The sequence below is a fragment of the Mya arenaria genome, chromosome 5 (genome assembly GCF_026914265.1).
Source record: "Mya arenaria isolate MELC-2E11 chromosome 5, ASM2691426v1".
Taxonomy (NCBI): domain Eukaryota; kingdom Metazoa; phylum Mollusca; class Bivalvia; order Myida; family Myidae; genus Mya; species Mya arenaria.
The window spans coordinates 18,165,911-18,180,523 of NC_069126.1; the positions used below are offsets into that span (position 1 = coordinate 18,165,911).

Consider the following 14,613-nt stretch of genomic DNA (forward strand, 5'->3'; position numbering starts at 1 on the left):
TTTCTATTTTCATTTTAACCTCACCAAAACGATGGTGCACCTGGTATTTCCTACAATATCAATAATCAACACATTCGTATAAAAATATTTGTAGATTAATTTGTACGACCAAACATATTCCATGGCAACCATCAAACAAAACGTTTAGCATTTATATTTAAGACCGGTAAAAGGTTAAATTTGGTGAAACATAATGCGTGTTATTCCGACAAGTTAAGCTAAGTTTAACAGAACTTTCTTTGATAATACTGGATTATTTGCCAATTCTGAACGATTAAATATGGAAAAACGATATTATTTACATATTCAATTCATGAACATCAAAATAAATAGAGCAACGAAATAAATAAATGAACTTTCTTCATTTTGTCAGCAATTTCTTTCTTCGACATGATGGAAGTTCCAAACAGACTTTTGATGACAGCAACCGTGATAATTGAGTTAACCTATAACAGAAATAAAATATATAACTTCGCGAAACCAAAAGAGAATATTGAATAAACAGTCGCTCATTTAAATATACAATGTACTTATTATGTCATTTAAAATTAAATGACCAAAAATAAAGCTATTACTGATACTGAATGTATATAAATCAAATGAGTATATAGTTATAGGCCATTAAATGGTATTTATTAAAGGGTCATCGTAGACATACTGTTAATATATTAACATTATTTTTCTTTGTAATGTTTACATTTTAATTAAACGAAATCTGAACTCATAATAACGACCAGTCAAGTCCAAGTCTAGACTCAGACTTAGTAAATTACGTTAATAAAAAATCAAGAATTATTTTAATTCAATTCATTTTAAAAAAAATAAATGATTATAATTGTACAACCTCAAATACTTTATTAATCTCAGTATTGACGTTTAATGCTAAAGGATGGTATTTCTACAATACATGTGAGGTATCAATGTCTATAGTGCTAAAGAAATTGACATTTTCACCCCCTGTGACTTTGACCTTTGGTCGAATGACCCAAAATTGTACCTGGGTAATTTAGTTAATATGTTCTTACAATATGACTCCTGATCTATATAAGTGACATAGGCTGTTTTTGTATGACGTTTTTGTATGAACACTTTCACTATTGTTCTATTTCTTTTAAATGTTACACGTTACTCATTCGATTTTGCTTTGAGGGGGGTAAATGTGCAAAACTGATTTTTTCACACGTATTTGTGACGTATTCGTCTATTTGAAAAATACGGTTCAAAGGAGCTCTACAAAGATAGAGAAGTAAAAAAAAGTAGAACATTGAAACCCGATGTTAAAGGCATTGCTCTTTGGAGTGAATGAAAAATAACATAATAACTATATACTTATGTATATAAAACCGTTGGAAAATATGGCTTTAAGTCTAAGGTAAAATAGTTCCGGATACCATTTTTTGGTAAGTGCTTTTAAGATATGTAAAAGCAATCTTAAATAATGCATTTAAATATGTTTTGAATGAACTTCCGTAAATATGCAACTTTTTGCTTATCGTATGGAAACATTTTAAGAACATACGGTTTTGCCGTTTAAACATTTTGTCTAAAACTACATAATTATAACAAAGTACATTGTATGTTGTTCTAATTATGATGCACCTTCATCGTTGCCTTTCATAATTCGTTGACATACAATAAATTTACACAACATTGATTGCATAAAGTCGAAATCTATAAATCAATTAGCGGTTCTATAGTTGTTATTTTTGAAACAAGGCATAAGGATTTTCTTATTTTATCAGTTAGACCCCTTAAGCCGGTTCCCGGTAAAACATATTAAAAAACTGAATGAGTCAATAACTTACACCTATTATTGCCAATGCCGGTCCAGCAAAGGTCCAGATAAGTCCTGTATCAATGCTCAGCCAGCAGCTAGAAAGAGACAATTCAAGAAAATAGTTCCTATAGCATAGCGAAGTGAAGCACGACATGAAAGGGTTAGGTCGACGAAGGCTCATTTTAAGACCCGTAATTACGCAAAAGATGGGAACTTTTTATTTGTTCTACAAAACTATGTTAGGATAAAACATATGTCTTATAGAAGCCAAATATATACACAATGTGTTCTGTTTCACACCAGCTTGACCAAAAATTGACCCAACGTCTTGGGACCCTCTATTTATGGTAACACAAGCACATTGAACTACTTGGGGTGGCTGGCACGACCAGATAAAGGCGATATGACACCCTTGTTTGCAAAGACCTTATAAAGAAAATAGGTTTAGAGGGTGAACATTTACGAGTTTGCCATTTAATTCCAATTGTCACGAATTTGATAAAATAGTTAATGCATATCTTACCATCAAATTATTTAAATTGCATACTTATGCATCGTAAGGATGGGGTCACTATAAAAAAATAATTGCAATCTGCACCTCATTTACGTCAAGTTTTTCTTAATTAATAAATGAGAAAATAATAGTACTTATATTTGCATTATTTGAGTAAAAGTTTAATATTAGCTTAAGGTTTAAAACACCAATGTACCTTTTATATCTTGGAGAACATTTGGTGCCAAAAATATTAACCCTAGTGAACTGACCCCTATATTATACATGATTTGATCCTTCTGTTGACCTACTTACAATTGATCATTTCCATATCCTTCAAGCCTAAATACTGCAGCCGAAATAATCACAATTACCAACGGAACTCCTGAATAAGTGTAATATTTCAATTAAAGTGACGATCTTATTTAAAATTAGACATACAACATAAAATTTGAGTGATGAACTTTAACTACGTACTAAATGATTCATTTATTCAAAATATAAATTTCTTATAACAAGATTGCAACATAATAAAAGCTGAAAACGCAAAAGTTTTAAATGAGTGGCGAGTGCTGAAAGATTTACAGTGATCAACTATCGTCTCATAAGGTAGAAATACCGTATTTTCTGCACCTTTCTTTAAAATGAAACACAGTATCCTTCATAACAACCACTGCTTTCGATATGTATTCATACTTTTCGGTAAATTAAAACAATTGTATTAATTGTGGTTAATCTTGTTTGGGAGTAAGATTGCATTTTTAAAATGTAGTAAATAACTAACCATATTGGCGCACCATGAGAGGTAAGAGTTGCATGTCATTTAATTAATCATTGGCTTTATGCAGTTATAAAGTACCGTAAGAAATTCCAAGCCACGTGTGCAAACGGTTCCTTGTATCCAAGGGTCTGAGTACCAACTGTGCAATAATGCATCCTTCTGATAGCATCAAGAAAAAGGCAGTCAAAAATATGTAATGGAGTAAAACAGAAATGGATGTGCACAAGACCTGTAAATGATAACGAGTATTAGAACACCGGTTATAGAAATTCATCTCGTAAGCTGTTAGAATAGTGTCCAATGTATTCCGATGCGGTTTTGTTTTTCTGTGGCATTTGCTTTCCAAATACTTGATGTCACAAATGCATACACCAATATTGGTCCTCAATCTCGTTTTTGAAGATTAAATAGTAACACATTTCCAGATATTTACCTATTTATATGTCCTAAAAAATATTTCTATAATAATAATAGTGTGACGCTGTGATTAAATTTCGAGGACAAAGAAAAAACACCTACATGTTGTGAAGTTTTGTCCACCCCTGCAAGGAACAGGGCGTATGCCTGAAGAAGAACCGTGCAAAGGTTGAGGAGTATAATTGACCTATTCGAACGTACTGCCCTGCAATAATTATTGATTTTCTTATTAATAGTAGTTCATTTTCAAGCCTTAATTATTCTTTTTTTTTAATGTTTAATTTAAAAATCGAAAGAAATTTTAAGCTGCAGTGTTGTTGTATATTGAAGGTATTGTCCGACAGTTTAATCATTATGCTTATGACATTCCAGATTTAATTCTTCTTTTAATAAAGTGCATTTGATGTTAGATTTTGGTTATCTTAAAGGCTTTGTGTATATCGTATCTTTATAGATATAAAGGTATTTTGAAATATTACTTTGTTAAACGATAATTTTGTTTGTGCTAACGCTTTTGTTTTGCGATTGTGATAATTGATATGATTTCCGTTAAAATTTGTCTAATACATTTCAATCTAACATTAAACATTAAAATCAACATTAGGCATTCAATTTATGAATTCTTCATCATATGTTGGTATTAAAATGTAAAACTCCTAATAAAAATGAAAACATAATTGGCACTATAAAATGCTGCTTAGCATTGACAAAATAGAACAATGTCGTCTTCAATGCTACTTTCAAAAAAGGCGGGGTGCTAAGTTTAACAGAACATACTTATAACATAGAGGTCGCTGTTAGGTACTAAGTAATCATTTCCGGTACGGACGTCATAATCACTTTAAGCGTACTGAAGGTCATAACATACTAATTATTGTTTAAACTATATTTCATCATTAACCAAATTAGCTGGGTTTTTAGCAAAATATGTGGTCCTTGACCATTGGGGTAATATAAGGTCAAACTGAACCAACTCATAACAGCAAAGTATGCGGTTCTTGACCCTTGGAAGGATTTTTGGTCAACCTGACCCTTATTGATGTTAGCCCTAAATGTCCCCTACGTACCAGTACCCGGTTTATGGGCGTCACGTTGCCTCATTCTTGTAGTACTTATTCCCGCCCGAAGAGCACACATTTGCTAATAATAGCACATATGTGGTCCTTGATCCAGGGAGTAATATTTGGTCAACCTGGCCCTTATTGACTGGTACCAATTTTGAGCCATGGATGGCCCCTACATGACATACTTTCGTTATATTTTGTTTTCTAGTTCAAGTATATTCTTTTGTTTGTGTCTTTTTGGCTGCTGACTCAAGAAGCAGCCATCGTTTTATACATTTTGACCAGTTATATCCCGTTCATTAAAACGGCCAATTTTAGCGTACAATCCTAAGGAATTCTGATTGATACTTCGAAACTCATATTGTGATATGCAATCTGCTGTTTGAACTACTTAAATCTTAATGTCTGCATACGACTGAAATTACCATGATTTTTTTAATAACTGTTAGATCGAATTGTATGTGTATATTAAATAATTCTTAGAAAACAATCTCCAATAATTAAATGGTGAGTTGATAGCTAGCAAACGCAACATCTACTTATATTTTGTATGTTTACGTATTCATTCAGCCTCAGAACAGTATAGAGACATTTGAGTTGTCCGATTTTATAAAGAGCTCGAACTACGTCACCAAGTACAACAATTTAATAAAAGCATATTAATCAATAACACAGCTGGCATACAGGAAAATGCAATTCTGAAATACATTGCATGTTAGAATGTCATAAAGCATATTGAGCAAACTGCCGGATAATCCCTTCCATATTTGTAACGAAAGTTCTATGCATACCAATGATTATGTTTATGTTGAACAAGCTCCCTGCATATACACTGGCCAAATAGGGCCTTAAGAACACGAAAGGACTTTACCAGATACATGGTATCGATATCATTATATTAAAATGTTTGACTACAATATACATTATGGAAGAAGTTTAATTTGTTGAAAGCACAGAATACATCCGAGGTTTGAAGACAGATGTCTCAGCTTTACTGAGACGGGTCATCTACAGCAGTGTTAGTTGCACCACAGTCAACACTTCATAGCACCAGCTTAGGAAGTATTCCATCTTCAGAAATCAATCAGTCGTAATATGACTCCGTATGACCTTACATAATTAAATACACTTGCCTCCAGAAGTAGGCGTAAGAGGAAATGGTAAGAATCATGCCAAGTATAGATATACTGCATCCCACAATTGACATGACCCCAAGGCGACGGTGGTGAACACTTTCCTAAAAAGTATGAAAATTACACTCTTAACAAAATATTATTGACATATTTTAGTAAACAGACCAATGGAAACAAAACTACTTTACTATATATACACACTACAGAAAGCATTAATTGTACAAATGCAATGTACCAAACACCGATTTGATAAGAACATAAAACAAGTCTATTATTATTTTATACATTACAACCGTTTCAGTAATACTGGCGGGGCTCATGAGGATCGCAAAATTTGTCAGATGGTTACAATGGCACTTCACGACTCCTCGTTCTCTGTCAAAGTGTTCTAAATTGCATCCATCAGTGGACCAGAGGCCTTTCTGGCTACTTCAACCACAGAAAAGAAGATACTTTTATTAAATTATCATTATTGGCTCTAGGTTGATAATCAATTTTAACTTTTATTACGCTTTCAGGCGACTATAGTCTTGCAGCTTTTGTATTAATCAAATTTAGTCATGTATATATGACCTTTTGAGCACTTCGTATTGATCCAATAAAGGGGTCTCAATATCAATGATCACATTATTGGACTGATTCATATCAGAATATATGATGTAAGGCGTTACATCGTAATGCCATAGCACGAACATGTATCTTAAGTAATGCCATGAGCAACTGTTTAAGGTTATACCTTAAATTTTGTTTCCAGTAGGAACAGGAAGGATCAGTTAGTTTTTTTCTGGAAGGAATGAACAAATATCATAAATAGATCATGATTTTTATTTGTTTATGCATTAACTACTTGAATCGATCATTATTGTAAGCACCAAGTTCAAAGAGAGCAGATTCTGTAATTCAATAAATCAGTAATTACACTCCAGTTATAGCAGAAAACTATTTGCTGAGTCGGTTGTATACGACGTATTGATACGTTCTTTGTGAATAAAGGCATCGGTGCCGTGTTCAGAAAGCTTTCAAGTGAATTATTTTCTACTTCTTAAAAAACATTATCGCCATAATTGTTTTTTAATTAAATGATCTGCATTATTATTTCCAAAATAGTACAGTTCTGCTTTACGTTAATTTTAAAGAGGCAATTTGTAGGTTGATGCCGTTTTCATTTTGTTGTTATGCTTTCTTATGTGTAACTCAGCTGACTTTAATTACCAAACCAAACTCATTGGACTTTAATAATCAAAACCAAATAAAGTGTATGATTTATGTACAGATAACAAATATTTAAGCGATATTTGGGCGCTTTTTTAACTTGGGAATTCGAGTCATGGAGATATTACTTAAAAAGAAAACGCCTTTAAAAAGCTTTTTTTTTAAATATATCAATATCATGAAGACATAATATTGCATTGAAATTCAAAAATATTGTGACCCTTTAATAAAAACTATCAATGATATGGAAACAAGCAAGAAAATATCAAACTTATAAAGGCATATGAATACATCTGAATAGGAAAATACTGGCTGTTTTAATATCGAAAACAATCAATACGTTCTTCAAACACATATTTCAGCGTTTAAAACGACATACTTACATCAAAGATGTGGAACGTTATATTGACGTCCTCTGTTCTGGTTTCTTTTCTTTTGAAACTAAAGGACATGACCGGACCGTTGATTGAACCGTCTAATCTGGTTATTATAAAACAGAACATTTGGTGAATTGGTATACATTTATATGATTATACTATTATAACTCTATTATTCAAGCTTCACGCCAATTGATCGTTTTAACTTGTTTTTATTTTTGGCCTTGGAACAATAATGTTTGGAACCAGTCATACGAGACTGCTGACTAATGATCAGATCGCAGTTTTGCATACTTACGTTGGACATTTTATGTTTTATGGCTCAATGCTTTACTAACGCTTTAAGTAAAATGGATTTTTCTCCAGTTTTTTTTTAAACAATTGTTCTTTTGTGTGTTATCTTATATGAATACTATGAAGGAACCAGCTGACTTTGTGACAAAACATTACATAAATATTTATATGAGCAACTACAACATATTATAACTGTCAATCTGTGAGATCCCGGATATATAGAGCAGTGAAACATCTAACATTAAGTTGTGTTGTCAATTAAAGCTTTCAAGCACAGCAAGTATGGACATTTTATATTCTAAACAATATCGTTTTAAAATGAAACTTTGATTAGATTTTACATATTGTGATGTGCTATTGTTGGTACATTCATTCTTTTAAAACGTATATCGAAAGGCAATATGTTTATCCTTTTCTCCTAGTTGTTTATGAATGACTATTCCGATTTTTTTGTATGAAATAAATCCCTAATACTGATCTGTTCTGATTCATTAATTTGTGTTCTATGAACTGGTTTGTATGACATGTTTACAGCTTAACACTTTGTTTTGTGTGACAACATTTTATACTTGATTGTTTGAATGTCAATTTTGGCAATAAAAACATAAACTAGATTACTCACGAGTCGATATCGTTTAAAGCGGTAGGCAACATTCCCGACACATTCTTGTATACACTACCGCTGAATACTTGTTCACCTGTGTGATGTAAACAAGAGTGTATTAACAGAGTTTTACTATTGCAAAATCTGTCACAATATGTTTTAATTACCACTGTTATTTGAAGATTTTAACACCAAAAAATGTTTCCACAAAGATTTGTTAATTATACGGTGTGAAGCAGTTTTTCATAACATGAAAACAGTTAACTTCATGTTTTCGGTGGTTTATTAAGACAACGATGGATAACAGCCTAATAAACAGTGAGTGTATCGAAATATTATTAATACTTCCTCTGTCTGGTCCGTTTAACTGTGAAACGTTCCGTTATGACGCTTTTTCTCATATCTGTCGCTTTTTGCCTATCAAATATCGATGAAATTTTAAAAACAACCACACACTTATTTATTGAAATAAACCATGATCTTGTTTCGTTCAGTGTATGACCATAACTTCTCCCGAAATATAGCTGTTGATGTTAACGTGGTGAACTGTATTGTCACCTTACATTGAAACAAAGTATTATCTATATATGCAATTTTTTAAATGACATTTCCGTTTCCATGTGTTTACTATCTTAGTTTAAACTTTGACAATATTCGTAAAATTTGTGTAATTTTTAAGATCTTTAGTAATTTTGTGTAACGTTTAACCATTGCAAAAGCCTGTATGTTACAAATATATTTTCGCTGCCTACCCAAAAACTGTTTTGCTGAATAGCCTTAAATCAGAGCGTTGTGAACAGTTTTATTGTGTACAACAAACGCAAATCATGTCTTTAAAAATCGTAAATTTATCACTAAATTAAGTATGATATATCATACATTTCACACTATTAATTCATTCCGTTACACTTAAACTGTTTGTGTTATCAATAATAAGGTTTAAACAAATTAACCACTTATTGTGTACAGAAACGTGAGTATTATATCAATTACTATAAAACAATAACCTGGTCCACAGCCAACGACAATGTGAGCTCCCGTAGTTCCTTTTATTTTCTCAGTCGTTGACGGGAAAGTAATTTTGTCACATTCCTCTACTTGCCCAATTTCTATTACTAAAATGGAAATATACTAAATATTATTACATTTCACTCTTTAGCAATATCCAAATTTAAATACCAAACGTTTTTTAGTAAAACTATAGTTAATTCTAATTTTGAGTTATATCTGTTAGCGTACATTATTAATGTCATTAATGTCAGCTAGACCTCTTAATGTTATATATCTTTGACTTGTTCCTGTATGGAAATCTTTACCTATGTCTGGTCCATTAGTTTGAATTTAGGAAGGACACAAAGAGGGAAATGTTGTTGTTTTTTTATATAAAAAATAAACAAATCTGAATTGCTAAGAAATATCTTACACAAGTTTGGCTTGTCGAACTTCTTGTTCAAACCCAGGTCAGACGAGTTCACAACTTTCGAAATAAACCGGTCAATGGTTGTTATTACGGAGTCGGCACCAACTCCATTCTGATTTTCAGAAATATTTCAAACTATTACGCTAATTGCGAATAAATAGCTGCTCAAGAATAGAAAGTTGACAAGTCTTATTATTAAGTACGCCCAGCAAATGATCGCTTAAAACATGTAACGGCTTAATAAGAGGTGTTGAGGAAATGCTAGCCTATTAAGTTGATTAAACTTACTGGTTCACTGCATTGTTGATACACTTCTTACAATACAACTTCTATATAAGCAATATAACAATAAAGTTTTAATATTATGTTGGTTGCATAAATAAGAGAGACCAAGCAATTCATGTCGATTTTCTGCTAGTTGTAACCAGTTGCTAATGTTTAAACATTTTGGAATTGGAGCGGAAACTATGCTTTTGTGTTTCAGATCCACTTCTAGCATATCATTCAAAGAGCATACGCACTTCATTTATCAAACTTTTCCATGACGATGTCAGATTTCCATCCAGTAAATCATTCACAACGTCAAAGAAACTCTGAAACGATAACACAAATCACACAATTTAAACCATTAAGCTATTCTAACAAAGTAATACTATCTAAGAGGTTTTAATCTAGAAACGAAACACACATACGTCAGTGTCGTTCTCGATTGTATCAGTATTCAATTCGATGTCGTCAATGGCTTTATCGAGAATCTTATTAACAGTTTGAAGTTCGCCTGCTGTTAATAAATTAACGTCTGCTTCTGTAAAGGTGTTCGTTTCTGGCTTTAATTTCGTTAGAGCTTCCGTGAAATTCAGAGAGCCATTTAGCACCTGCAAAATAATAGTTGTATTTTCATATTAACATGACAATTCGCGTACCAACACAGCAGAACAGCTCACACTCTATTTAATGTCAAATGACCCTATAGCTTGCTCACTTAACTGCAGTACGTCAACCGTGGTATGAATGTGTACAGGCAGCGACATTGTTGAGCCATTGACGATTAAATAACGATGTTAGTAATACTGGGCTGAATTCGTGGCCTTAAGACAATATTCTATAATCGTGCAATACTTTCCTTTGTTTTATTTAATACTTCTACCGCCATAAACTTCTGAATTGTATATATATTATGGAAATGAGTACCTGAATGTAAGTTTCCTGTATGACCCATCTTGTACAATTGTCAACGGAGTTGAGATAAATACCATTTTGACAATGTCGATATATATCCCCTATAAATAAGGAAGTGACATTAAGTACCAAAACACAGTTGTTCAGCTATATTTGTGAATTTATTTGATATCATTGTAATGTATGCATACCTTTGATTTTAGAATTTAATGCTAAAATGAAAATGGTCTAATGGTCTATGAATACGCATTTAATCAATGAAATTGTTCGTTCTCGACCCACCAAGGCCTTTAAAAGGGACACAAGAACCGGTGCGTGCCATCGATTGCAATTCATGTCAGTTTAAACCTGTCTTCACCATGAAGCTGAATGGGAAAATAAAAATACAGGTAAACGCATCAATTCCAGAATTACATTCTACCTTGGTATCCGTCACGACATGATTTGTGTCGAGATATCTGTCCATCATGTGCATCTGGCCAGAATATTCCGTTTTCGGTTGAGGCAGAGCATTAGATCGGCCCAAATTCTTTTGAAATGATGTGTTAAAAAGTATCATTACTGATGGGAAACAAAGAACGATTGTAAACGAGAATTTGTAAATGTCTAAAAAGAAAAAGATGATATGTGGATGGGGGTTGAAGATCAGTGGCTGGTAGAGCATCCGTACTAATAAATAATTGGAATCAGATGATATGCATATGTAGAAGTTGGATGGGACGGGAAGCGGACGAGGTGGTCAATATGGCTACGTGTACACAACGTTCGCACAAATGGACAAATTACAAGTTGGACTTGTGTGTTCGAGTTTTCAAAATGAATCAAATGGCCGGATGAATCAGTTGGATCCAATATGCCTCGCGTACAATACTAATGTATGAATAGCTATGTTTAGAGGTGCGCTTCTTGCTTTAAAGAGTTTCGCATGGATGTGCAATATGTTGGATAAATGTCAGTTGCTCATAAAGAATTTCGTACAAACAAACTGTAGGACTAAGATAGGCGATATAGCAGTGTTTACGTACAGACGTATTAACGAATGGCCATGTTTCGATGTTTGGATGTATTAGTAGCAGTACTTATGCGTACAAAAAGTACGTATGAATAACTGTTTGTACATGTGTTACCAGCATCTATGAGTTTTACGATAGCAGTTTGATATGTTGGGTGAAGGACAGTGTCAGTGGTAAAACAGTTGTACATTAGGAACATTAGGAATCAGATTATTGGTGAAGGTAGCACTTGGGGTTAAATGGCTCTCCGTTGACTACTTATGTATGAATATCCATTTTTACCGCTTCCAACTAGCTTTTTAATGGCATTGGATAAAAGCCAGCGGCTGATAGATACTTAATTTACTAATGTAATTATAAGAATCCGTTGATTAGCGGATGTAGCACTAGGCGCAATATAGTTCACCGTACAATCGTACAAGTTCGGCAGCCCAAAAGGTTATTTTAGCCAAACCTTGCATGGCAATGTAAAAAAAATGTTATTTGATTTATGTAGGCCTAGAACTTCTAATACACTAATCCAGTCAATGGCCTTGTGCCTTGTTGTTATATTCAAACAGGTTTTTGATTCAGACATTATCATAGTAGCAACACGTAAATGCTATGCGTATTTGTATAGCCGTCCAGGTATCGTTACCGATTTGATCATGTATAATTGTCAAAGGTTTTCAAAATAATTGTCATAATAGATCAAAACGGAGCTAAACCGTAGCTTAAGCGTTGATCATCGTAAGAAACCTTGCATGATGCATAGCATCAACTACCAAAACATAGTTTAAAACGCCATAAATCATAATGCAATGTGACAAAGAATCATGCACAACATACTACTGAAGACAACGAATGGTTATACAATGGAGAGAGAAATATTCCTGGTCAAGTTAAGAACATGCAAATGCTCTTCAATTTGAACAAAACAGAATTGTGTTTCAGCTAAGACAATTTTTTAAAGATTTAAAGTCCTTACTTATATACAGTAGTCATCAAGATTAAAGCTTATGCAAATACCTTCAATGAAGTGTCCGCAATTTGCTACGTTTAATCAAGACTTTGTGGATCGAAAGCCGATCCTGACATGGATAGTAGCTATTACCACGATATTTGTCAAAATAATTAATCTTCGTGATTTCGAATATTAACCATTACCGTCACCTGCATCGCAGAGTCACGTAACGATATATTAAGCATATATTGTTGTCGGGACTTGTACTTTCGTCGTTGAATAGAGAGGGACCATTTTTCGTTACAGAATAAATGTATTGTGAAAAGTGAGTTTCAAAATTTTACCTGAACAAGTGCGATTATTTGCGTCCAACAAATATCCTGATCTACAGGAGCAGCTATACGCCCCTTCTTCGTTCGTACATAATTGATCACAGAAGTGAGTTTTGTTATTGCATTCATCATCATCTGTTTTAATGAATAATGTTGTTCAAACACGATTATAAATGGGTCACAATATTATTGTCGATATGCATATACGATTAATTTTGCAATTATTAATTAATGTTTGGTATGAGCTTGAGGACCCATAAACTAGCTTAAACCGCCATTGAGCTCTGTTTTCGCTTACAGTTCCAAAGCCGTAATCCAACATTTGTTAATAAATATGTTTGTCTGCATGTTCAATATATCTTTGCTGCGTTATACGTTGTGTGTCTTGAATCGCTATCGGTTTGGTTTTTAGGATAGTGACAGATTCCTCGTAATTTGTTGGCTTCTACTCTAGGCTTGTCCATTAAGTTTTCACTGTCTTCTTATTATAATTTTAGTATGATGCATGCAACTTTTATGAATAAAAGATATTTGACCTGGCGGAATTATCAATTTAAGGAGAGGCATTTAATGACTGTTGTATCTGTGTCATGACTGTAATAATCTAAAACGTAAAAGTCAAAACTGCAATTATTATCAAAGATACATGTACAGCTAAACTTAAAATCTCAATTAGAAATACGAAACCAGAATATGTTCTCCCGTCGCTCAATAAACTACAGGAGCACCTGAAAGAGCCATGTGTATTAATCAGTTTATGAATTAAAATTCTATTCATGCTTAAATGACACTGAACCTCGGCCTGTATGTTTTTGCATACACATGTTAATAGAAATATACCTGAACATGTTCGGTCATCACTAGATAAACTATAGCCGCTTCTACAAGAACAAATGAATGAACCTTGTATGTTGTCACATGTCTGATTACATCTTGCTGTGCCTGAACTACACTCGTCAATATCTGGAATATATAGGCCAATATGAATGTTATAATTCTTGTGCCCGAGAAATAATAGCTTTGGGATGTTTGTTGGCATTTGCCCGTGTCCTTATTCGAATATGTTTTTTTCATTAGCCGAATGCGACCCAGTCTCCCATTCCCTATTGCAATCGTCATTAAAATCTATTAAAGTACTACTTCGGGGTGGTTGGTCGGTTGTAACTATCAGAAAATCAAGGAAAAAACTAGGCGTGTCTTGATAAATTCTCTCATAGAGAAATCCCGCACGTGTCGTTATATCGAAGTATTAATTTCAAATTACTCAATTTCGTTCCATAGTATTTCTTCCATTGGTTAAATTTAGAATATAGATATTACTCTGTCAAAAAACGACGTGAATTCGGAAAGGAAATCATTAGTTTTTTGTAATGGAAGTGTGTTGTTCCTTAATTGGCAACTTGACCAACTTGACATTGATTATGGTAACATACGTACTGAGTATATATTAAAATAACATGCATGGTTATTATGTTGGAGCCAGGATAAAAGTATTAGCCCTCCTAGAAAGCTTTTTTTCAAAAAGAACGAGCTAAATATTCAGACAAGCTAAACTTTCATTACTGCATTCACTT

The 14,613-nt window shown here is 33.1% G+C and overlaps 1 protein-coding gene across 1 annotated transcript; it reads right to left on the minus strand.

The window, feature by feature from the left end:
• Positions 1-172: 172 nt before the first annotated feature.
• LOC128234472 (adhesion G protein-coupled receptor L3-like) lies at positions 173-11,206 on the minus strand. The gene is made up of 16 exons (XM_052948735.1): positions 11,173-11,206; positions 10,764-10,852; positions 10,265-10,447; positions 10,094-10,165; positions 9,576-9,684; positions 9,160-9,267; positions 8,171-8,246; positions 7,261-7,357; positions 6,402-6,448; positions 5,959-6,094; positions 5,666-5,769; positions 3,571-3,673; positions 3,130-3,280; positions 2,586-2,655; positions 1,806-1,872; positions 173-446 (listed from the first exon to the last, which is right to left on the minus strand). Exons 7-16 carry the CDS (start codon positions 8,200-8,202, stop codon positions 321-323), a joined length of 933 nt encoding a protein of 310 aa, XP_052804695.1. The 5' UTR covers positions 8,203-8,246; positions 9,160-9,267; positions 9,576-9,684; positions 10,094-10,165; positions 10,265-10,447; positions 10,764-10,852; positions 11,173-11,206; the 3' UTR covers positions 173-320.
• Between the last annotated feature and the right edge of the window lie 3,407 nt (positions 11,207-14,613).

Bases quoted from the DNA above. Each gene is read 5' to 3' on its own strand.
- LOC128234472 (XM_052948735.1), bottom strand. From the start codon at position 8,202: ATGTTGCCTACCGCTTTAAACGATATCGACTC. The intron at 7,358-8,170 runs GTGAGTAATCTA...TATAATAACCAG, and splicing joins GCTTTAAACGATATCGACTC to ATTAGACGGTTCAATCAACG. The intron at 5,770-5,958 runs GTTGTAATGTAT...CATACTTTTTAG, and splicing joins CCGCCAGTATTACTGAAACG to GAAAGTGTTCACCACCGTCG.